Raw genomic sequence first — 27165 nt, 5'->3', positions numbered from 1 at the left:
CTTAACTGTCGGATATTTTCATATAGGCAATCACAGGACTACAAGCAGCAATAACAAGTAAAACGAGCGATTAGTATTTTATTATTAGTTGTTAAAGACTTAAAGTCAAATATGTTAAATAGTTACCTAAACAACTTGGTAACATAATTTGTTACTTCAAATATATTTTGAAGCATGACGCATTTTGTATACTCAACAGATTCTCAACCTGGATTTTCTTTTGAGAATTGCTTGAGAAACAAAGTTTTTGAAAACACCAATTTCCCATCACCAACTCCTCGAAAAACCGGTACAACAATTGCAGGAATAACCTTCGAAGATGGTGTTATACTAGGCGCGGATACAAGAGCAACCGATGGTACCACAATAAGTGATAAGAATTCTAATAAGATACATTTCTTAGCTAAAAACATCTATTGTTGTGGATCTGGAACCGCAGCCGATACGGAAATGATCACCAATATGATATCCGCCCAATTAGAACTTCACCGCTTCTATACAAATCGCGTTGTACCGGTTTGCGCTGCAAAACAAATGTTGAGTCAATTTTTATTTCGTTATCAAGGTTATATAGGGGCTGCTTTAGTTTTGGGTGGCGTGGATGTAACAGGGCCTCATTTGTATTCGGTTTATCCGCACGGTTCAGCAGATTATTTGCCGTACGCTACGATGGGTTCAGGTTCCCTTGCAGCTATGGGCGTTTTTGAAGGTCGTTGGAAACCGGCATTAAATGAAATAGAAGGCAAAAAATTGGTGAGAGATGCTATTGCAGCAGGGATTTTTAATGATTTAGCTTCCGGAGCAAACGTGGATTTGTGCGTAATCAGGAAAGGATCGTACGATGTTTTAAGGACTTATGAAGAAACCAATAAAAAGATGGATCGTAATGGCGATTATCACTTTTCAAAAGGAAGTTCTGCCGTCTTAAATGTTGATGTATGCAATTATCATGTTAGTGATATTGTTATTGATAAAAATGATAATTTAAGGGATCCAACTGTAAAATAAATATTTTAATATAAATATATTAATATTCTAGATATCTCTATAACTTTTTTGTAAGAAATTTCTCACAAATAAAAAGTTGATTTCACTGATTAACACTGACAGATAACATTTTATTAAGGATATATCATTTTGACAATAGAAATACAAAAAATTTCCATAGAAATCGGAATTTTAATAAAAAATGATAAAAATAAACAAAAGTGACTTTCTAAAAAAATTTATTTCTGTGCTGAATACTACAAATTTTACACAAATAAATAAAAAGGTCTAATACAAATAGGTAAAGGTAAGAGACTCAGAAAAAAAACAAATCCTTACAGAAAATAAAATGATAAAAACATGAGGGTGTAAGAAACTTTGAAAGGGAGGATAAAAAAATCATGTATTATTCCTTAGCGTTTTTTTTGTTACTAGTAAATAAGTAGATAAGAATAAGAACTATTGTTTTCTAAAAACCTAGCCATTTAATATGCTTTTTTTTTCGTATTAATATTAAAAACTGTTATGTATATGTAACTATCAAAAAGCATAAAAATTAGTGGATAGGTACCTTTTTTTGTGTGTGTAAATAACAATATATTATTAAGTAACTTGTTCTCCCAAATGATTTTTTTTTTCAAAAAAAAGCGCTCGTTCGTTTACGTTTTTAGCACCCAATAATAATAGTATTAATGTATTAATAATATTTTTTCCAATAATTACACATATAGTATATATACAGAAGAGTGCAATGCATCACATTTCAGCACACCTAAGCCTTAAAAAGCTCTTTTTAAATAATAAACATCAAGAAACGAAAACCAGCTAAAATAAAAAAACGGATACACAGAAAAAATAATAAGGAAAACCGCGCTCGGTTTTAAAAAATAATAACATTAATACATTTCGTAAAAAATATTTAAAAATCATTCCACACCATGTTTAATGTTTATTTTCCTTTTTTTCTTTTTTTTTTTTTGTTAATTGAAACAGCTCTCTCAACTATTACGATCAATCCATATAGATAATAATAATCGACAATAATTGTTGTAGTAATAATAATCCGTATTTGTTTTTTTTATAATATAAAAATTTGATATTACACTTACGTAGTAGTACTCGCTAAATACAAATAGATTAATAAGTTTTATTAATTAAAGTATTATTATAAATAGTTTATTTTTAAACATCAATTCAGTCGACGTTTCTCTCAGTTACCTGTTGCAAATTATCTGTGATGAATTTATTTTCAATTGGCGGGGATAAATCTTTAACGAGCTGCGGTTCGGCCGTTAGGATGGCAGTTGTTTCTTGAACAACCGTAGTCACTACGTGGTGTTGTTCGATAGTGCCGTTTTGTTGGGGTGTTCTCGAGGCTGTTTTCGTTGCAGTTGGTTTCGCTTTATTCGCAAGTTTTGTTATTTCGGCTGGTTTCTTTGTCGTTTTAGTCATCGTGGTTCTTGTAGTCGTAGTCGTTCGTGTTGCAGCGGTAGAACTCTGAAATTATTTATTAAAACAATTTAATAACTTTTTATTAAAAGTTTCATTTTTCATATTTAACAAGATTTTTTTATTATTAAATTGTTGTAAAAACTTTTTCTCACGGAAAAATGGTTACCTTAAATGATAAGGAAATATACTCAGAAAATTCCTTCTTCAAATATCACGCCACCCTTGGCTGTTTAGAACCATAATATACATAGAATCAAATATGTTGAATTTAGGACACTTTGGCTTCAGATGCAAATCAACGACAGATACAATCACAAATAGATGAACAGTCTGGGAGAATTAATGCCCTTGAAGGTTTTGATGAACGCCTCGTTGACATTTAAAACACACCTCACGTTCTCTGTATGCGTTGACACTGTAGAAGAACTCTGGAAGAATCCAGGAGCTTATGCTTTCTACTGCACATACGTTTTTATAGCAGCATACTTGTTGCCAATAACCACCTCAAATACTCGTGTCATATACTTAAAGAACATTGTCTTACAACTCAAATGCGGATATAGGGCATTAGCTATGATTATTTGTTTGGAATTGAATTGGTCATGCTGAAAATTCAAGAAAAAGTATAAAATGACACTGACCAAACCAAAATTTCAAGAAATAGTCTGAAATCACACTTGTCACACTTTAATTTGCAAAAATAGTTTGAATTTACTCTAAAAAAAGTGGAAACTGGAGAACTGGAAACTGACACTGGAGAGAATATCTGGAACTGCACTGATAAATCTCTGAACTGCAAGAAAAGTCCAGAATTACATTAATCAACCTGCAGATTTGAAGAAACAGTCTGCCATTACATTGGTCAAAACTTCAAATTGCATGTAAAAGTCTGGAATTGTACTGGTAAGACTCTAAAGCTGTCTGGAACTATGCTGTTCATACTTTAATTTGCAGAAAGAGTCTGGATTTATTCGGGAAAAACTCGAAAATGGAAGAGAATGTTTGAAATTATACTGACAAAACTTCAAACTGCAAGAAAAATGCCGTTGATAAACTGACTAAACCTCAGATTTGAAGAAATAGTTTGGAATCATACTTGTCACACTTTAATTTGCAAAAATAGTTTGAATTTATTCTAAAAAAAAAATGTAAACTGGAGAACTGGAAACTGAAACTGGAGAGAATATCTGAACTGCAAGAAAAGTCCATAATTACACTAATCAAGTTCCGGATTTGAAGAAACAGTCTGCAATTACATTAGTCAAAACTTTAAATTGCATGTAAAAGTCTGGAATTGTACTGGTAAGACTCTAAAGCTATCTGGAACTATGCTGTTCATACTTTAATTTGCAGAAAGAATCTGGATTTTTTTTGGAAAAAATTGAAAAGTATGTTTGAAATTACACTGACAAAACTTCGAACTACAAGAAAAAGTCCGGTGTTAAACTGACCAAACCTCAGATTTGAAGAAATAGTTTGGAATCACACTTGTCACACTTTAATTTGCAAAAATAGTTTGAATTTACTCTAAAAAAAAGTGTAAACTTGGAGAACTTGAAACTGAAACTGGAGAGAATCTCTGAACTGCAAGAAAAGTCCACAATTACACTAATCAAGTTCCGGATTTGAAGAAACAGTTTGCAATTACATTGGTCAAAACTTTAAATTGCATGTAAATGTCTGGAATTGTACTGGTAAGACTCTAAAGCTATCTGTACTGTGCTGTTCATACTTTAATTTGCAGAAAGAATCTGGATTTTTTTTGGAAAAAATCGAAAAGTATGTTTGAAATTACACTGACAAAACTTCGAACTACAAGAAAAAGTCCGGTGTTAAACTGACCAAACCTCAGATTTGAAGAAATAGTTTGGAATCACACTTGTCACACTTTAATTTACAAAAATAGTTTGAATTTACTCTAAAAAAAAAGTGTAAACTGGAGAACTGGAAACTGAAACTGGAGAGAATATCTGAACTGCAAGAAAAGTCCATAATTACACTAATCAAGTTCCAGATTTGAAGAAACAGTCTGCAATTACATTGGTCAAAACTTTAAATTGCATGTAAAAGTCTGGAATTACACTGGTAAGACTCTAAAGATGTCTGGAACTATGCTGTTCATAGCTTAATTTGCAGAAAGAGTCTGGATTTATTCTGGAAAAACTCGAAAATCGAAAAGAATGTTTGAAATTACACTGACAAAACTTTAAACTGCAAGAAAAATTCCGGTGTTCAACTGACCAAACCACACATTTGAAGAAACGGTCTGGAATTATGTTAGCCAAAACTTTAATTTGCATGAAAAAGTTTGGAATTGAACTGGTAGGACTCCAAGCTGGGAAAATGTCCTTAATTACGCTGGTCACACATTAATTTCGATTTATTGGAAGGGAACGTCACAACTACACTGACAAAACTTCAGAATTGACACTTCCGAACAAACCAAACTAAAATTTGACACTTCGTCTGTTTAGGATACCATTAATAACGAAGACTGTCTTTACTTTTAAGAAGTTTTTAATTAATACCGTTCTCTATTACGTATAGAATTTGACTTGTTAAAATCATGGGGTTAATACCTTGCTCAAATTAATATCTTTGTCACTTCTAGGTAGTTGGTTCATTCATATGGGTCAAAATTGAATGTTTTGTGCATAGTTTGTACTAAGCAGTGAGCAATCATCAACCAATAACGATGATTTTCAGCGAGGTGAAACATTCATTCCTACCATTCTTATCCCTATTACGTCGGACATATATTTTTTCAGATTCTATCACATCTTCAAAGACATGGCACAGCAAATCAAACAAGTCAAAAAGCCATACATAAAAAAAATTTAATTCTATTAAATATTGTTTTTAAATAAGAGCATTTTAAATTTGTAATACAAATGATATTGTTCAAAATTAGTTGAATGTGAAATAAATACAAGCAATTTTTCTTTATTTCTCACAGCTCTTTAAACTTGTAGGTTAGTAGTATTACTGACATTTCGTTGATTGGTGTCTTTTTGTGTTCTAAACCTTTTTTTGCTTGCAGTACTACAACATAATTGAGTGAAATCAATTCTTCTTTGAATTATTCCATTCCAAGAAAATCCATTATGAAAATTATTAAACTAAATTACAAAAACAAAATAACTTAATTCTACCAAAACACATTAAATGAAAACTTTAATGAAATCATAATTTATTGTTATATACATGATTGAAAAATGTGTCAAGATACAACTGTCCCATTGATTCACTTATGATTCTTAAAATTTCGCGTTATAATAGAAGTCACTTTCAATATAACTGTTTTGTTTGCTTATCCTTTGGGGCGACCTTACCTTGTTCGTCTCTATTCTCCTGGTAGTGGTTGTAGTCGTTTTTCCTGGAGCAGTTCCAGTTTTGGTTACCGTTGTGCGAGTGCTTGTTAGCTGTTTATTAACAGAGTCTTTAAGTTGTTTTTCAGCATCAGGACCCTTTGCATTAAGAGACGATTTTGGCTTAGACATTGCTGATGCACTAAGTGGAGGTCGTGATGCCCTTGCTGGCGAAGATGAAAGTTTTGGAGAAGTTGCAGTTGCTGGTTTTAACGTACTCTAAAATATTTAATTTTATTTTGTTAAAATTATAAATTATAAACAACTTAAAATTATTTATTTATATAAATTTTTACCTTAATTGGAGGTACTGTTCTTGTTGTAGATGTTAAAGTTGTAGGTCTTGGTTTAGTGGTTACCATAGTAGTTTTAGAAGTTGGAGCCGCCTTTACTGGTGGTTTTGGAGCAGCTTTGATAACCTCAACTTTCGGTTCAGATTTTGTTGGACTGGATGATTTGGCGGGAAGCGTTCTGGTTCCGGTTGGCGTTTTAGGAACGGCCGCGAGTTTCTTTGACGCCATCAATGGTTTTGCCAATGCCGATTTCACCTCTCCATTGTGTATTGGTGAAGATTTTTTCTCAATTGTTTTTGCAGGTTCCGGTTTTGTAGCTGATTTGGAGGAGCTGGATGGTCTGGATGAAGGTTTTGATTGAGAAGGAGCCAACGATTTTGCAGCTAATGGTTTCGCTGCAGCTGGTGGTTTTGCTGCTGCTGGTGCTTTTGTTGATGCTGGAGCAGATTTTGGTGTCAATGGCTTTGAAGGTGGTTTTGAAGTTTTAGATGGTACAGTTGTAGCAGATGGTTTTGATGCTGATGTAGGTTTCTTAGTTGCGGATGGTTTTTTCTCTGGTGTCAAAGGTTTCTTTTCTTTTGATTTCGTCGCGGCAACGGCTGCAGTTGCTGCAGCTGCCACAGCTGCAGTTCCACCAACAACCGCAGCAGTAACAGCGGCTGTTGTATCTATTTTAGTTTCAGGTGTCTCTTCTTTTTTGACTTCTTCGTGTGGTGGAGGAACTTCTGGTGGAGTTTCTAATGGTATTTCTGCTTCAACAGGAGGAACAACTTCTTTGATTTCTTCTGAGGGAGTTATAATTGTAGTTTCTTCTGGATATTGTGGAGTGATCAAGTCGGTTTTGATGAGTTCAATTGTAGGTTCTTGTGGAATAGGGGTTGTTTTGATTTCTTCGGTTGGAACTACATCTCCCAAAATCAAAGGTTCTTCGATTGGTGGTACCACCGGACTTGGGGCTAAAACTTCTTGTTCTAAAATCTTGTGATCTTCAACTACCTCTTGAATTTGATGGGGAATGGTTTCTTGGATGTTTTCGTCAAGTATCTCTTTAAGATTATCTTCAATCACATGGATAACTTCTTCTGGAACATTTTCAACTTTTTGATCAACCTCTTCTTTGACTTTTTTGTCAAGAATTGGTTCGGGAGTTATTAATTCCACTCCAAGTTTTTCTTGGACGTCACCAATTCTTTCTTCTACGTGGACTTTTTCAACTAAAACGTCGTTATTTGTAATACCAAAATTGTCTTGTAACACCATATCTTTTTCAGTACTAATGTCTTTAGCTTCTTCGATTATTTCTGAAGTAGAAACATCATCTTTAATCGATGTTGTAACGTCTTCCATTGGCGAATCCAAGTCGCGCATATCATCAGAAACTTTATCATCGAACTTTTCTTCCAGATCTATATCGTTTTTCATCAAAATTTCATTGCTGGGTTCTGGCGAGTAAAGGAGTTCTTTTTCTGATTCTGTTAAATCAAGATTTTTATCTGATTCCGTCAACACGATCGCTTTTTCTGATTCTGTTAAAATAATTTCTTTTTCTGATTCTGCTATTTCTGGAATATGCTCTTCCATTCCTCGTGCAATATTTTCGCCATGATCTAACGTAGTAGTTCTTGATTCAAATTCGGAAATGTGGCCATCTTCCACCATATTTAAATATTTAGAATATTTGTCCTCTTCTTTTAGTTTCTCATCAGAAGTTTCAAAAAGATGTTCGGAATATTTAGTATTTCCAAAAGCATCTTGGGATTTGGTTTCAATCGGTTCTATTTCCGTTTCGATTTTTTCTAAAGGTTCGATATTATCATAATTGGTTAAAGCAGTTACTATATCCGGTTCACCATGAAGACTTTCTTGTTTTTCACCAGACGATATTGGAATACTATTGAATACTGTGTTGGTAATTTCGCAAACTTCATTCGTAACGTTTTCCTAGAAAATTAAAAGAAAAATTGTAAAATCCGCTTGCAAATTTTGAATTGATATTTACATCTTCATTTCTAATTTCGGTCATTTTTTTTATAAGACTATGTTCAATAAAGTTGGTATAAATTACGATTTTGAGGGACAGTTGTCTTAAATTGGTATATTAATGAAAAATTTTAATTTAAAATGTGGTGAAATTATGACAAATAAATTTTGACAATAAATTAAATGACAATTGCCACACATAGTTTGAATAAGATGCATAATAACATTATAAATTACCTGAGTGTTATCAAGTCCAAAAATAGCTTCTTCAATAGTTTCCTTATCTTCTTTAACCTCTCTTTCTATGGTGTTGGCAATCTTTTCAGCAGTTTCAGCTACATCATCAAGAATACCTTCAATATTACTAACGCTTTCAAATACTTGCGATGCTTCTTGAATCACTTCTTTCATATCGGATTCAAATTGATCAAGATCGCTTATCATTTCTGGTGATTTGCATAATGGAGGAATTTCGTCTCCTGCATCGGAAATTTGGCTTAATTCCTCTGTATCTGGTGCCGAATCCAAATCAGGCATCTTCTTAATATCACATGTTGTAGGGAGATTGTTTTCAACGGAAGATAATAAATCTGCAGTTGGTGGAAGTAAATTTGAAGTCGCGAGACTAGAATTAGCGAAGTCTGGTTCTTCGGTTTCTTTGACGATTTCTTTTTCTATTTCTGGTTGTTTGGGTTCTACATCGATAAGATTTTGTTCGAACGAATCAGAAACTACGTCATCTTGTTGTAAAAGTTCGTCTTTTTCAAATGTTTCGATCTTTTCTTCTTCGGAAATATTTTGACTTTCCAACGATTCGGTTGGTTCGGGTGTTATTGGTAAAGGTTGTTTAGCGATTTCTTCCAAAGTTGGAGAAATACTAGGTGGTAAATCACAGACTTTTTCGACATCCATATCTTTTGTTATTTCTAAGTCACTTTCTGGTTCAGGCGTTTTCGGTAATTCTGAAACCCCCAATAAATACTGATTCGATTCTGGGTTAAGATTTTCTTTATCGTCCTGTTCATGTTTTTCTACGTTATCAGTTCCAGCGATAAATTCGTCTAAATCATCAGGAAGATTTTGAACTTCGTTCAAATCGAACGGATTGTGTTCGTTTTCATCTTGGTAAAACGACATCGACATTGGATCTTGCTCTTTTAGTTTTAAAGACGAGATGGTTTCGTCATCTTTGCGTTCGCGAGGTGATTCTAATGTTGTTCCTTCCAAATAACTGGCAGTGGATTCGTCTCCGAAGAGCGCTTTAGTGGATAAAGCCTCTGATTGGTCCAATGGTTTCGCGGGTGTTGAGAATGGGGTTGCGTTTGGTCCAAAATGAAATTCGTCCGTATTTAAATTTGTTGAAGCTGTCTTCGATGGTGTGCTTGGGTAGAATTCAATCTCATCCAGATTCTTACCGTTGAGCAAGTTTTCCATTACTTCCTGTGATGAGAGTTTATGACCCTAAAAATTAGATATAATGAAATATATCTAATTTTCAGTTTATTTTATTATTTATTCGACAATGTTAGAAAGCTTTCATAACAAAAATGTATAAAGTATCATTATTTAGAATAAATAATATATGTATGATGTTGTAATAAATTTTACTTACATTTTCGTTATCATGGCTATTATTGAAAATATCACCAGGTCTACTTTTAACTTCTGATGCGAATTCTGAAGGATTGGGAACGTTAATGTCAATGTCCGTGCGGGCTGTGGCTCTCGGCGATTGCGCGAGAATTTTGTCGTCGATGAGAGCCCTACAGGCCGGAGACGATATGTTTCTCGTTGGTGATGAGATAGGCACAAATTCGGCGGCGTTCGGGTTTAACTGAGACATGTCTTGCTCTTCGTCCTCTTCTATAGTTTTAGTTAATTCCGCAACCTAAATCACAAATTTATCATTAATACCATTTAAAAAATATATCTTTTTAATTACTTCTTGGTCGGTTTTCAAGGAAGAAGTGCTAGTTTCAGCTTCGGCAGAATTTCCCTTGAAGTAATTCCACTCGTCTTCTGATTCTTCACCGCTATCAGCTACATTCTCTTCTACTGTTCCATCATTAACTGAAAACGAAATAAAAAAATCAAAATTCGATAAGATTTTAAATTTTTTGCGGTAAATTTAAAAAGGAAGTTGTCTGATAAGAGTTTTTAAGCTATCTTGCGAGAACACATTCGGGTACACGATCGATACGGGTGCAATGTTTCGAGGTTGGCGAATACGTCGGGAAATGAAAAGAGATAAACAGAGCCGTGAGAATTCCCCTTTCAACAGGTTGCCTATTACGATGCCACTATAACCATTCCCGACCGCGAGATGTATAGTAACGATACGAGAGAGACTAGAAAGAGAGCGCGTATGTGGATGGATGAAGGGAAGATAAGAAGTGAGTACGGCTCTATTATCAAGACACAATAGCGGTCATTGTCGGTTAGATAGAGGATTTTTGTAAACCTTTAGGTATATATAACTATGTTTTTAGGTTTTATATTTTCCCGAGAAAAGATAAGTTTTCGGAGAATTTTATATTGTATAAGTTTATTTTAAATTCTAGTTTTGACTAAATATAAATTTCAAATCACAGAACTTACTCAACCTAACTCAACATATTCTTACTCAAACTGAACCAACCCAATAAAATCAAACAAATTTATAATCATATGAATGACGACACTAAACATTTGCCACCTGATCATCCCCAACACGACAGACCCCACAAAATTAGACCTGAACAAAAGATTTATTACTGTACCATTTAACCCTCGGCTGTCACTGGACGAGTAAGTGTGTGTCATAAAAATTAGGTATTTCATAAAGCAATATTTGCGTAATAACACCACAAGTGGGGATTCAAATTGTATGTATTATGCTCTTTCTCGGAGTATGCTTATAGTTTTGAGGTTTACTCAGAAGCTAAGGATATTGAACGTTTACCTGGCGAACCAGACCAAGCAGCAATATCAAATACAGTTAATATTGCTTTGCGAGATTACTTAACCAAAGAAGGCATTTTTTGTTTTGGCACAGTACAGAGAAAGAGACTTGGAAAGTCTTGGAAGTTGCCTGAGAAAAAGGAAATCCTGAAGTCTAACGTATCCAGAGGAATGTTGCTACTTTTAAAGGTATAAAATTCTCGGCAATAAGCTGGAAAGACAATAAACAAGTTTTATTGCTTTCAACTTATGTCGGTTCTGAACCAGCAGAGAGAAAAAACTAAAAATGAATGTCCAAATATGTCCTTGGGTCATAAAAGAATACAATGCCCACATAGGAGGCATTAATCTGATGGGCAGCTTCATTGATCAATATTGTATCCGCATTAAAACAAGATATTGGACAATGAGGCTGTTCTATCACCACATGGAATGTTTGGGTACTGTACAAGAAAGTTGGTACAATGAAAGGGTAATCCCAGAAGAACATTATGAAGTTAGCTGACTTCTGAACCGAGCTGGCTGAGTCCTTATGCCATAGTCAAAGTTAGTCAGAATAAAAAAGGGGAAAACCAACTGTTAATAATCGACGAGAAGCGACCCCAGAACCCCCCAAAAGACCACGGTCAGGTGTACAAGTCCCCCCATTGATGTAAGTCACGATCGTGTTGGACATGAAAAAGTATTTAATGATTCGAGAAGTAAAGATAAATGCAACAATTATAAATTGGATTTGCAAGAAATGTAAGGTTTCTCTGTCTGATTACAAAAAAAACAATGTTTGGCATTATTTTATACCTAAGCTTATTGCTGCTCGGTTTCGATGTGTAAACTCGTGATATAAGCACTATTTTGGAACTTTGTATAGGGAAGAATAAAACTTTATAATAACGAAAAACTATTAAATACTAAATTTTAACCACATTGCAGACAGGCAACAACTCTAGCCAGGGTTGTACTAAATTGTTCATAGTTTTTGAACTATTGAAAGAATATGGAATTTTGACTTATTACACCCAGAAATGATTTAGGATCTTTTTCAGAAAAAATCTACATTGTTAAGAATTATCCGAGACTTCTAAGCAGCTTCTTAAGCACTTCTGTACTGAGCCGACAGTCCAAATATTCATTATTATTAGCTCTGCTTCAAGCAGCTCTGAATCCCAACGTCTGATTTTCATCTCACAACCTCATAGAACGCTTTAGACTTCGCAATCAGTGCTGTTTTAGAACAAGAAATCCAATAAACTTGGAAGTTATTTCTGTTCTTCAATTCAATACTTTTATTTTTTTTAATATTTATTAATAAAACCAGCTCAACACAAATATATACAAATTCTGGTATTGAGGCAACCTTTCTTTTGAAACGGTGATATCATGTTACATAAGACTGATATGATCATCACTGTAGGCATGGGTATGTTACTAGTGATATAATAGCAGTCCTATAATGTAACAAAGAGTAATTTTAGTCGTTAGTCTTTGTGGTTCCAATTAATCATTATAAATATTTCTGTACAGGGTGTCCAAATTTCGATGGGTTTGCAGCGTATCTCAGTTATTATGAAAGATAGAAAGTTGTGGCTTTCGCGAACCTGAGCTACTTTTTTGTGAAACTTACAATGGCGCAAACCAAATTTTGATAGCCCTCTTCGTTTTCGATATACAGGGTGTGTTTCAGAATTTACGATTTTCAGACACCTCCTGTATCTTGGCTATTCGGAAATGTAAAAACGGGTTCTAATAGATTTTTTCACGTAGAATCCAATGCTGCACGTAGAATTTTTCTAGTCATCACGGTTTCTGAGAAAACGGACACAACTATTTAGCAATTTATAATTTAACTGATAACATATGGTCATGGTTTAAATTAGAAAGTAACACAACTAATACATTCGCCCTTATTAAATTATTAATTGGATGGAAATTTGTGTTAATACTTATAACCTTGATGTCTTGTCACCACTTTACGCGACGATGTAAAGCAATTAAAGTATATTTAATAATATTACCATATACATATTAAAGTCTTAAAAATAAAACAAGAAATTGTTTTTTAAATTAAAGGATTTGCTTTTAAACATAAAAGAAACAAGATTCTAGGTACACATTGAAACCTAATCCATCCAAACAGGTGTATGTTATTTATTTTCATTGCGATATATCCACAGGATATTAATTAAAGTATAATATTTCATTATCCCTGCACATATCTAATGTTTCGTAATAATATCTTGTGCATAAATTTACATTCAGTAAATAATAACTAATCTAAAACTGCACATTTTGCGTTTTATGTGCATTAAATTAATCTTAACATCTACACAATTCATTTGAATATAAAAATTACTAATTTAACTAAAATAATACTTTAAATAAAATTATTCAATCAAAATTATTACTTATTAAATTGATAAATTTTAAATCATTTCAACCGTCTGTTAGGACACACCCAAAAACGTTATAAATGTCTGTAATAAAAGGGTGAAGGGTGAATTAACTGGGAGGGTTGAGTAATGGCTGTAGGGCAATGGCCGTAAAATTACATTATCGTGTATTCTGTGAATGTCTAATTTTTTTGATTTTATCGACTATTTCATTATGTTATTGAAAAGAGTCTAAAAAGAAGTGTTTAAGAGAAAATCAAAGAAGTCTATATTAATAAAAAATAATTGTGTTTATTATCACGTATCACAGAGGAAGTATGGTTAATTTACATTCCACAGAAAAGGTCATACCGAATGAGTCATTGAAAAATATTACGGTGCTCGTAAAGTGCTTACGATTGAAAACCTTTAAAAAAATCAAAACAGAAAACATTTAACGGAAATAGTTCATAATTCTTTTTTTCTTTTTCATAATTCGAATATGTTTTGAAAATTCCAACGTTATCTATCGCACAAATCGTAATTTGTAATGACGCGTTGAAAAGAAATATTCATAACCACTTTGGAATTTTTCCTCACCTGCAAAAGTTATTTCAGTCTTTATCAAAACTTTTAATAATTTAATTAACGTCATACAAGAATTATTATAAAATGTTATGATTGAGTCATAAATACAGAAATTAAAAAGATTTCAAGACTTCAATCATGAATCACATCTACTATATTTAAAGTCGATTTAACAAACTGCGACGACTGAATAATATGTCGTTAATTTCTTGTTTACATCTTTCGGTATTTTTGTTATGTACCAGGTGATTTGTACAAATTCGAAGTATAATTATGATGCCGCGCGTGACTCAAAAAATCAAATAGTAAACGTTTAACATTTAAACGTAACCCAAAGCGTATAACATTTAACGGAGAAAACATTAATCTTCTTGTTTTGAAGCTTATTGACACAAGAATTACTTCATGTTTATTAATTGATAATTATAATTTGATTAATTGACATAACCTTTTATAGCGACTCCATCAATTATAGATTTAAAAATAAGACTTTAAGTAGCACAAATGTGTTTTATTTAGAATTTAAGCTCGGAACTACATAAACTTTGAGAACATCAATATGGATAACAAACAGTAAAAATTATTTACATAGTAATCATAACGATTACAATACGAATCTTCGGGTTCAGTTTAAAAATTCTGCGTTGTTTGATATGGTAATTTATGGTACTTTGAGTACACTCCAATTTAATTACAGAAACAACGCCCTTTTAAGGATCATTTCAGTAGTCTTGAAATTGATACAGCAAAGTCTTTCGTGCCATACTTTTAGAAAAGCACTTGAACTTTAGTTTACTTTTGGATCAATAGTTTTAATTAGTGTCTCTTTTAACGTGAGCGCTCTCTACGATAATATTGGCATTGTCACCACCTTTATAAACGTATTTACTTCTCCAATAACATCTTCTGAGAATCGATATTTTAAAGCTGAGTACACTTTAAACATAATTTATTTAAAAACAAAAATTTTAAAGGTCTTGCCAAATCTACGATTAATGCTTCGTATCCATAGATTATGGAAGTCGAAGCAAATGACTTTATCGTTTATGTACCAGTAGTAACATATCGCCAGCTTCCATGGTGCTCCAATGCTGATAAGATGGGTGCTTGACCATTTAGCATGCATCTGCAGAACCGCCCGATATGAATCGTGACATGACATAAAAATTGGTACACGGAACGCCAAAAAGATTGTTGGAAGTGTTACATGCTAAAAGTTGTAGTACAAGTTATTAAAGGATCAAAAAATAGCCGAAGTATTTAGCATATGTATTAAATATTTTGTTATAAATCCTACTATACTATACTTGTACCTGTACAACAAATTATTAATGTTTTCCTTTATGATACTCAACTACATTATTATTTATAACAATACTTCTTTTAATAATATTTTTGTCCAAAACAGTATGTTTGAACGTCATAGTCGAGATTAATTTAAGCAGTTACTAACAGAAGACAATCCGAACATCCTACAAGAACAAGATTAAAGACGTAACAAAAAAATATCATTCCAAAACTCCCTTAACAGAAAACTAATTTAAAAAGAATAGAATGAAACTTGCATATATGGCAAGATCCTGGCTAACATAATATACCTAAAGTACAGAGATATGGAAGCAGAGTTAATATACAAAAAACGGAGTATTTGTGTAGATGGTAGGACAGCAGCAAGACCTTGACCTAAACGATGGGGCACAAATAACTAGTGATAGAACATTAGAATGCACTATAAAAGATACAAACATACAAAGCAGAATAGCAATAGCTATAATGAATGCATATTTTGATATAAAAGAAAATCCAACAAGAATAAGCATAAAATCTATAACATGGCTACTTAAAGGAAAAAACGGGGGAATCGAAAATAGAATAAGCCAGCTAAGGTAGTAGAGTAATGAGAGGCTACTAAAACAAACATGGAAATAAATGCCCAATGGAAGAAGAACCAGAGGAAGATGATAAGTTGGAAGAGATAAAGAACTTAAAGTAAGAGAAATAGGATTTGAACAGACATAGGAAACTTAAAACTGGCAATCTGAAGACGTTGTATAAAGCTTTATAAAACTTGGTCTTCAACAAATCACCTAGACGAAAGCTTATTGGGACATTATTAAATTTGTATCATCTTCTTTACCTTCACACATCATGTAATTACAAGCAACAATACACAATAAATTAAAGCAGATGTACGAAGAGGGAAACATCTAGATCTTTTATGCAATGAAGTGAAGTAAATAATTCATTGCCTGTTTACCAGAAATGACATTATAAACATTCGTCATCTCCAGGAAACGATTTGATAAAGTAATAGAAAATTATAATAAAACGTTTCCAAGTAACCATGTCTTACTGCGTTTTATAAAATGATAGGTTATGAAAAATTATCTTAAATAATCCTTACATTAAAGTACTTTACTATTACTTAAACCAGCTAAAATTAAACATGAAAAAATTCTATAAACATTCTATGAAATGATTTATTTTATTTATATTTTAATTGATAACTTTTTTTTGAGGTTACGTCATTTTGACGTTTAAAATGTCATTTCTTAAATTAACATCATTTTTAACGTGGAATAATAAGATACCAACATTGTAAAAAAAAGAATTAAACTACAATTAAATTCTAAGAAATATAAGCCGTTTTAAATCATTAGATTTAATCACGATTTCTATGAAGTGATTTATCTTATTTTTATTTTAATTAATAACTTTATTTTTTAGAGGTTAACAGTCATTTTGACTTTTAAAATGTCATTTTTTAAATTAAACGTCATTTTTTTTAATACCAACATTGTACTACAGATATTTATCTTATTTATATAAACATCGTGTTTGTTTACACAAGATATTAATAAATTAGTCATAACTATGTAAGTCATATTTTTATTAAGTAATTAAAAGAAAATATCCTTCATAATTTCTTTACATGACATCATTTCTAAGTTTAGTAGTCCAATAAAATATCTAGAATGCCATGAAAAATTCTTAAACTTTGCGTACATGTCAAGTTTTCAAGACAATTGAAAACATGTTCGTTATTATTTTGTTATTTTTAGATCATACGTTTAAACAATTAATGAATAAGTTCTTTCATAAAAAAACATCGTGTGTTGTGGTATTTTCTTTCAGTAAATAAAACTGTTGAAACGACCTTGAAATTAAAACCATAGTCAACACAATTTTGGTACAGTCCCATATAGAAGATGGAGACTTAGTAAAAACGCCGGTAAGCACACGTGTTTTACGAATGTCACTGTATCCTAGGTCATAAGCTATTTTAAAACATTATTTTGGTAAACAATTTCATACGCAAAATACGACCGAAACCGTTTAATACACATTTCGCAACAAAATTTACTGTAAATAGTAAACGAATTCAAACCAGAGATTATAAAATATAACGCAAGGTCGTAAAACTTAACAAACACCTATAATTATCACATCGGCAATAAAAAAAATCTCACTATAAATAGAACCAAACAGAGCGGGTTCGGAGAATGCAAAATAAAGAACGTATTTTTTGGAGCCGTTTCGAGGTTAGAATAAGAACCGCACGTGCAGTTCCTTGTGTTAGTTACCACCGGAGTACAATTTTAGTAGGCTGTGGTGGAGCCATCATGCGTAAAAAAGAGGGCTGTGTGGAACTATATGGATGATTTTCTCAAAATGTAACGAACAATTTTCGCCGATTTCGTTCTACTTACATCTTAGGTAGTCCGCAGATGTAAATTTATACACTTTTATTCACTTTTTTTGCTTTATAATTCCCAACAGCGACTATAACTAAGACCCACTCCTAAGACAACTGACTATCGGCCGGGTTGGGTGCAACGCGCGCATGCGCCCTCTGTATATCTCCCGGTCGGTCGCCAGCCAGACAGCCAACGTTCTCGCTCAATTTAATCCTCAGGGAACTATCGGCGCAGAGAGAGATAGAAAAAAAATTTACATTTTTTTAAAATTAATTTAAACAAATTATATTAAGGAAAAATTAATATTAAAAAAAGTATTGTTTTGAGTATTAGATTTAATTTATACTTTACCGGCAGTGTTTTCAACGAGTGTTTACGTTTTTGAATTGTTATGATTGTTTTGCATTCATTTCTTATACAGGTGTCCGGAAATTGAGTCTATATATTTAAAGAGGTGACTCTACATCAAAAATCATGAAGAAAAGTTTATACAGGTGTTTAATCATAGGTGCCTATGAAAACAAATTGTAAGTAAAGACAACCTGATAGAAAAACATTTCTAAATATCGAAAGACATTTACGTGAGACAGGAAATTTAAGGGAATCTGAGGTGAATTCGTACACCCCAACTAGAAGAAAACATTTTGGATTTTGTGGCAGATAGTAGTACTGCTAGTACTGTTGATAGCAACAGTTTAGACATGAATGTCTTGGCATGTCTTACATGAACAGCTTGTTGTATCCATCCATTTGTCGAGAGTACAAGAATTTAAAATTGCTGATCATCCGTTGCAAATAGAGTGTTACCACCATTCGTAACAAACAGGGTGTTTTTGAAAAGTCAGGCGGTCCCTAATTAGACGAGTTAGAAGTTGTATTGAAATGAATGGTGGTATTTTTGAACATTTGTTTTTTAATATTATATATTTTAATTTGTGGTATAATTTGCAAATTATATTTGCATTTCTAGTTGTTTGATTTATTGAATCATGTATCATTAACTCATTGAAACACTTGCAACGCTTGAAGATGATGAAGAAATAGTTGACAATATTACGAAGACTTAGGAGAAAAGAATTATACGTCAATAAATACCAAATTTACCAGGTTCTCAAGTTACTTCAGAATTATTTGGTTGTCAGTTCTGATATTGATCATCCCTTTATCAGCGTTTGAAAAATTCGAAATACAACAAGAAACTAATCTGAACATACTGTAACTAAAGAATAGTTTTGAGATAAGATTGAATTTGTTCAATCCAACTTTCATTTCGCTGATAATTTCACGCTAGGCAGGACAATTTGCAACGGTAAAGCCTCTTTTCGAGCACTTAAATAAAAACTTTATGTAAATGTAATTATTTCAGTCATCACCCGTGTAAGCAATTTAATTATGGCAAAAAATAAGATATGGATGTAAGTTATAGGTTATTGCATCAAAGGACGAATATGTTTATTGGTTTGAGCCATACCAAGGCCCAAAAAATATATATTAGTACAAATTATCTACAAATTTTACCTTTTTACATCTTTTTGACATCTTTTTATGAACTTATAGAAAAGTTGTCTGATAAAGGAATAAAGACGAAACAGTAAAGACAGTTAGGGAAGATAACCTGGAGGGAGTTTACGAGATACCCAATATATGAACAAGGACAATTCAATAAATTCGCTCTGCTAAAGGATATTTCCAACAAGAAAAGAAAATCATTCAGATTGAATTTAAATTGAACAAGCGATAGAAAACAAGTATAACGACAGGTACAGCTGTTTCATACCCCATAAGGATCGTTATGATTAAAATATTCGATATGATGTCAAAACTTTGTTGATACGATGAACAGAATAGAATTAACCAATATATAACGTATCGCTTATGTTTTCTTTTTGAAAAACAACTACATCTCTTCTTGTATAGACAAGACATCAAGACAAGAAAATATAGAAATTCAACACGATCGATTAGATAATATATACATCAGACGCTATCTAATGATAATGAGAAGAAAGAAGGTGTTTCTGTCTCACTGCATTATGTCTCACATTTCATTTATATTGGCTGTTAATATGCCCAACATATTATGCAGGGCGCGTTATATGTAACCCCCCTCTGCCTAATCCAAATAATTTAGCATAAAAAATTGTTTATCACTTTTAGTTTTTCCGGAAAATTGGTCAGCTTTGTTTTTTTAAATGGAACATCATATATATTACAACATTTTCAACTAAAACGCAAGCTTGAAACTAAGTACAGGAGTAACTACAAAAGAAGACTGTATAGTATCAAAATTGAACGATAAGTAAAGGTTTTTAAAAGATAAAATATTGCATGATTTCATTTGTAAGGTGATCAGTACCGTCGGTATTACACGATGCCAGAAAATATGACTTAGCGGCCCACAGTTTTTCTTATGCGTGAGCAGAGTTGAAAGATAAAAGAGGAAATTGGAACTTAAATCAGCTTATTAGCATAGTAATAAAGTTGGCTCTATGCTCTGATAGCGATTTCTTAAAACTGATGGTACCAATTTTGGAGAAGGCAACATACACAGTGCGATGGGGAGAGCTCTATTGGCCATTCATTTATTCCGCTCGATAGAGTATTTGCAGAGATAGAAAGTCATCAGAAAGAAGAAGGTACTTCCTCAATCAGAAGAATTTTTCACAATTATGCGAAACCATGAAGTATGACCCATATGAAGTTACTGATCTTGCATGGAAAAGTGAAGTTAATGTTATTGTGAAGTCAAGGAGAATTTACCTACAAGTTTGTAGAAAGAGAGTGATGTCAGCATAGCAAATCTATTAGAAAAGTCTTAACTGCTTCTAAAGTTCGCGATCCCTTGAGTTTTACAAGAGCACAAAGAAAGGTTTAGTATTATAGGGGAGACTCAAAAATAAAATAAAACAAAAAGTTAGTATCTTTAATGCTTTGCATCTAATATGCAAGCTAATATAAATAAAATATGTTGAAGTTACTTTGTTCTAGTTTCCATTCTCTCCTGATCTATCTTAAATTATTCTTATCAAACGAAATAATCAAAGATTTTGTTTATTTAAATGCCTCTAAAAATATCATTCTTTGTTCCTTTATTGGTTAAATATCGATAAAAATATCGGTACAGACAACAAATACTTCTACGGTGATATGGTATCATTAAATTTCGGGCGTTTTTTATCAGTTAATGAAATTGGCTTTTAATATTTTTTTTGTGCGTTATCACATTTTTTGTTATAGCAGCAGATTAGTTGATTAATTTTTGCACATTGTTTTATTTTAATTTATTTACTATAACGACTCATACAATTTTAAAAATTAACAAAAATATATTAATTTTTCCTTGATTCTTTTTAAACCTTTTTTCTTTTTTTGAAATAAAGCTAAACTTTAAAAAAAACATAAATGCGGTTAATATAATTATCTATTCGTTCGTATTATTTATTCGTTGAGGAACTTTTCACGCCCGTTGATTTCTGCCAAGGTTAAACGAGTATTGCAAAAAAAACTATCAAGTAGAAACCCACCAAATACCTACGATTGGTCGTCAAGTAAACAATATGGCGTAGTTGAATAATTTATTGACCGGGCGGTATTTTTTGCAAAAGGTTTCTCTTTCGTTCTGTATTAGTCGGCTGTTCATGTGGAATGTTGCCTCATAAAGCGGTCATACTAAACGGCGCCCAAACGTTTGTCTACGTTTCCTGCATGCCAATTTGGAGCAGCAGGCAGGAGGTCGTAGGTTGGATTTCCTGACTGAAAATTTTATCGTAGGTTTTTGTTTATTTATTATTCAAGTTAAAGTATTTCATTAAATAATTAATTAAAAGTTTGTTGAAAAACTTATAGCTTGGTCGTTTCTATATATTATATAAATATATATTTTTAATAATATTATTAGGTTTTGTGTAGTAACCATCTGGCGTTGATATATTAATCAAATTCCTAAATTATGTATTCATACCATTCATTCTGTCAAAGAGCCACCAACCGATCCCTCATTTTTCAAAATCTTTACACGCCGCGTCAATCAACTTGGGATATAATCCGAATAGAATAAAAAACAACTCAAGTAGAAGTAAAGAAAATTGCTTCACATCCACATTTCGAACTGTCGCTAGAGATAATTTCATTCTGTCACATTTACTCAGTGTAGATTTTAGATACGGTGGCGATGAATAAAGTATCAGAATCAATCAACCTGTGATACCAGTTCGATCGCGTTGAAAGTCAATGCGGTTCGGTGGGCAGCATGATTGCAATATTATTCGTAGGTTAATTTAAGGATTTATGCGATATGGAGGCGGTGTTTTTTATTTTTGTTAACTGGATTTAATATGCAAATAACGCTTGAATGAATTTATAGTAATGAAATTAATAGTTATTTCTATTACAAGTGGGATAGAAATATTATTGTAGTGGTCTAACACATGTATGGATTTGCAAAATTGTATATATTACAAAAGAAATGCTTTATTGTTTTGTATGGAGCAAACATTTTTTTATGTCACTTTGCGGAACTAGTTAATGTTGCTGAATATCATGCCACGTATGAAGGTCAATAAGAACTGTAAGAAAATATGAAGATCATCTGCAATTATAAGCACAATTTCATATATGAGATGTTACAATAAAAGAATGGAAAAAAGCATTAATGGTGTGGCTAAAAGATGATTACAATTGACGCCAATGCAAATACAAATAAGACTTTGAAGTTTTATGAAAAAATTGAGAACCAGCTGAAAAGAAGCCATCTTTTTCTGCACGCTTTGATTATTTTCTGGATGCATAGAAAAGAAAGAATTCTCAAATTTATATAGTGTTTAACATGTGGGATTATCGCAATACGAAATTAAACAAACAACCTTGAATTCGTACTGGAAATAATTATGGCCAGGTGTAGTTGGAGATGACATTCCTAGATTTCCATTCGAGCGTGAATGTTTTCTGATAATGTAGCTGGCACATGTCATGGGGGGAGGAGGTTTCGATGATTGCGGTGAGAAAGATATTGTTGCATAAATGGCGAACAAAGAATTGGATAAAGAGGCTAACGAAACAAATCGAGAAAATGGTCCAGATGAAGAGGAGCCTGACTGAGAAGCTTATACAATATAATAATCTTGTATATTTATTTAAGGTGCAGGTTTATATGAAAAACAACTATTTTAATGCAATAGCCATATTTTTTCACCACAACAAATTGTGGTAATTGCCTTTTTGAGTTATTATGCATACACAACATACAATGCGTACACAAAAACATCGTATTCCACGTGAACTCGTAAATAGGCCACTAATATTACACTATTAGTACGCAATGCGACATAACTCCCTAAAATTTTTTTTATAAATAGTAACATTTTTGCAGATTGATTTCAAAATAAATTATCTATTCATCTTAAAAGATTCATTGGAATCATCGTTTATTAATTTGTTTAATGGCATACCAATTAAAAATCTGCTGTTTACAACACTAACTCTGAGATACGGGAATTCAACACGTTGTCGCAAAACAACAACATCCAATTAGCTGTCATCGGTGGTCAGTAAATTTAAATGAATCTGTACTACCACAATACATTGAAATATACAATCAATTTTACACATGACGTTTCAACGATGACGGGTGCGATAATTAATATATATGTTGCGTCAATCTGTATAATTCAGGTACTCTATACAATGCCTAGGTAATGTATAATATACCTGGGGTGTCTAGGCAATGTATGAAATATTATGAAGATTATTGTCCCTTAGATACTTTACCTAGGTAATGTATACAATTCTTAGGGATTACATAGAGTACCTGTTGGTCGACCGGCAATGTGTAAAATAAATAGATTTTGGTCAGTATTTTTACTCATAATAAACTTTTTTATAATCTATAAGTTATTGTACAAAAAAAGAGCACCTAGTACCTTCCTGTAACTGTAGTAAAATCACAATTAAATTACATTAAACTTAAAATTTGTCTGGCTTAACTAACATAATGTCATTTGCTTATAAGTAATCAAGTAATAAGTATTAAAAATTTAGGAAACAAAATAATTCTGGAAAAACAAGACGTAGATCTACTGGCCTCTCAGAATTGAGTAAGTAAAGAAATATATTTATTTATTCTTACATAAGGAACTATTGTGACTTTTACACACATTTCCGGTTTCGCATTCGGTATTTTATAGAACACCTAGGCAAAGTATAAAATTAATAATATTTCATATATTACCTAAACGTTTTAGGTATTCTATAAATTGCCTAGGTATTGTATAGAATACCGAATTATACAGATTGCCGGTAACATATACACCGTATCAAAAACAGACGCGAGAGAAAGAGAGAAGCGAACTTTTTAGCAAAAATTGCTCAAAATGTTATTCAACAAATATTTTCCAACATAATCGAAAATTTACCTCAAATCCTAACTGTAAGACAGACAAATTGAACAGCCGAACTTTGTTAGAGTCTTCGGCCCAGATGAGCTATGGTAAGTCATAATTAGGATTTTTGAAGTAGGATTTTCTAAATATGCTCTTACAAACAAGCTCAACCATTAAGTTTAGATAAGTTGGTGCTAGTTGTATATCATCAAGTTTAATTTAAAACATATACGAAAGACAGATACTTTATTAGTATCTGGATATCAGACTAGAAAATATTTCTCGCGTTCTAGCTTCCAGTTTTTTTTTTCGAAAGGCATTCTCTTAGACCATTCGATTACTTTTATAGTTTCCAGTGTGCTAATCTATATTCCCCTTTCCTTTGCGATATCGGTATTCCTTCTTCGATCCATCCTTGTTTTCTAGAAGCATCTCCTCCAGTAATCTTCCAGTAAAGTTTCAGTGGCGATTATTCATGATTTACTTCTTTTATTCATGGTCCATAGGTCGGAACCATACGTGCCTATATTTTCCACTACCGTCTTATATATTTGGATTTTAGTTCGCTTTTCTATGTGTTGACTACATAGAACACCATTTAATTGTCTGGTAGCAATTTTTATTTGCCCAATCCTACTTATTCGATGTTTTTCAAATCCAAGATACTTATTAGGCTTTAGCGTTTTTTCATATTGATCCAATCGTTTGACAAAGTCGTTCCCATTTTCTCCTATGACCAAATATTCCATTTTTTTGCCTTCCATTTCGCCTCTGCTAATATAACTTCTTGGTCGTCCGCAAAGTGCAGGATAAACAGTTTTTCGTCGACTATAGATAAATCCCCATATTTTGACAATTTTTTATGGCTTGTTTTCTATACATCTTGAATAACATAGGGGCGATACTGCATCCTTGTTTCGGGTCATTGGTAATATACATGTCTTCCGATATTCTCTTGCCGTTTTTTATAACAGTTGTCATATTTTGATACAAGCTTTAATAATTAATGTGTGAACCAAAAAGTCATAACACTCTGGTTTTTTGGTTCCATTGCACCTACTTTTGTGAATTTTATCTCCATGAGATGTTTATCCACATCTCTTCGATCTAAAACTTTTTAAAATGGACCAACCCAATTAAATTGTTGTCAAAATGGCTTTGTTTACACTAATTGCAAATTTAATTGGAGGCATAGTAGATACTGATCTAAAACAACTAATATAAAGCCATTTTAAAGCAATTAAATAAATAAAAAATTACACACAGAAAAAATTAACCGATATATTGCGCAAAAAATCGATGAGAGTTATTAAGAGCTACATTTTTATAATAGTTGCACCTTTGTACTACTTCGGATTATACTTGAATCATAGACGTAAAATATATTCACCAATGCCTCCTATACTCGCAAAGCGATATTACCTCGCAACCTAAATTGATTATGCTACCTCTTCAGCGTTTAAACAAATTCTAAAACTTGAAAAAAAAGTATTAAGACCACCTAAAAGTAAAACAACAAGAAAAACATTTCCTGTCGTGTCAATTCCTATCAAAGGAAATCGTAGCCGTTTTGGGTACCGCAACCGACGAGGCGACTGACGCGTCAGTCCGTGAAGGTTTTAAAATTAACTCGTTCGGAGAAATCACGGTAAACCTTGCCGCTTGACTTTGCGAATGTGCGACCGTGACACTGAATCCCTTATTCATCGGTGTACGGTGTTATTCTATAACGTTTCGCAATCAGTCTGGATTCCAACAAAAATAAACAGTCCTAAGGAATCGAACCAGCGTTTCGAGCCTTTCGTTTACAGGTTATTAATTAACATCAGAATCATCAGATTGATTTGTTATTTTTAATTTGGGTTTACATAAACACCATTTTATATGTTTGCCGTATTTGATATGCGAACGCAGCGTTATTTCCAAACATTTCGTGTATACGTTAATTTATGGGTATGCAATTAAAACTTGGGAGTATGCAGAGTTTGAAACAACCCGGATTTTGCAATATCGTTATATTCATGGCAATTAATGCCATTCATGTCTAGTATGATTTTCAATTAACCCCTATTTAAACGGATGCTTTTACATCAATGTGAATATACGTACTGAGTTCGTATCTAAAATTAGGATTTATGGAAAACATTTCAAAACCAAATTAAGAGTTAAACCATACATATTTATTCGCTAAATGGTATGGGAAAGACGCAACATTTTCCTGAATGTCCCCGTTTAAACAAAAACCTTGAGGGACGTAATTAGGATTTAAAAAGTCGTTAGGCACAAAATTACATCCTCCTAGAAAAAATAAAATTGTTTGTGACATCGCACTATTTCAAGGTAACCAACGCAACTATTATTATTATTCGCTTTAATATGTGCTGTTTTTGTGCATTCGATTCTAAGCAAAGTATTTAAACGATAAAAATCGATGAAATATATTTTAATTAACTACACAACAAAACTCATAAAATAGGTTTTGTAATAAACGTGCAATACTCATTTGTGAGAGTGCCGAGAGCCAATAATGGCCAATTTCCCATTTAGCTAAAGTTCGTAATACGTTTAAGTGGTATTTACATAACTCGTGAAACCGTGATGCTTTTAAATACTCCGGGATATTGCATTGTATTGAACGAGAGAGGGTACACGCCCATTTGATCGAAGTGTGACTAACAACTAATCTATAACTACTGCTAGTGTTAGTTTTTATTCAGTTGTAAATTGTTGTACATTTTTCATTGAACTAAAACTAGAACTAACACTAGACCTAGAACTAAAAACATTCGGGTTTAGCCGTTTTAAGAGACGTACGTTTCTAATTCTACGTTTAGTGTTAGTTCTATTTCTAGTTCAATAAAAATGTACAACAATGTAGCGGCGAATAACAATTTCACTCAAAACTACCGTCCTTTATTTATACATTGTATAGGCAACTTAGGGAATACCCGGAGTTTATCTATGAACATGGAATTTAGTAACTTGAGAAATAATATTTTTTATATCCGAAGTCCATTCTAACGAGGTTTTACCGTATTAACAATACACCATTATAAGCATTGATAATAGGGTCTGTTTGAGTTAAATGTGTTTAGACTTATAACATTCACTTTGTA

At 32.5% G+C, this 27165-nt stretch overlaps 1 protein-coding gene and 1 pseudogene across 2 annotated transcripts in view; one reads left to right on the top strand and one right to left on the bottom strand.

Moving 5' to 3' along the window:
- Window positions 1-103: 103 nt before the first annotated feature.
- On the top strand, window positions 104-1042 carry LOC111426983 (proteasome subunit beta type-7 pseudogene; annotated as a pseudogene).
- A 1078-nt stretch (window positions 1043-2120) lies between these two features.
- Window positions 2121-27165, bottom strand: part of LOC111427021 (uncharacterized) — a 110772-nt gene continuing 85727 nt past the window's right edge. The window contains exons 9-14 of one of the 2 annotated variants that reach the window (XM_023061969.2): window positions 10023-10150; window positions 9693-9968; window positions 8318-9541; window positions 6104-8041; window positions 5772-6026; window positions 2121-2484 (exon numbers count right to left, since the gene is read on the bottom strand). In XM_023061969.2, the coding sequence (XP_022917737.2) occupies window positions 2182-2484; window positions 5772-6026; window positions 6104-8041; window positions 8318-9541; window positions 9693-9968; window positions 10023-10150 (4124 nt within the window). In that variant the 3' untranslated portion in view covers window positions 2121-2181. The remainder of the gene's footprint in view (window positions 2485-5771; window positions 6027-6103; window positions 8042-8317; window positions 9542-9692; window positions 9969-10022; window positions 10151-27165) is intronic. The other variant, XM_023061970.2, reaches the window with a different exon arrangement.

The sequence above is a fragment of the Onthophagus taurus genome, chromosome 2 (assembly GCF_036711975.1).
Source record: "Onthophagus taurus isolate NC chromosome 2, IU_Otau_3.0, whole genome shotgun sequence".
Classification (NCBI taxonomy): Eukaryota; Metazoa; Arthropoda; class Insecta; order Coleoptera; family Scarabaeidae; genus Onthophagus; species Onthophagus taurus.
Note: the sequence above shows the minus strand (reverse complement) of the source record. Positions and strands in the feature narration are given on the sequence as shown.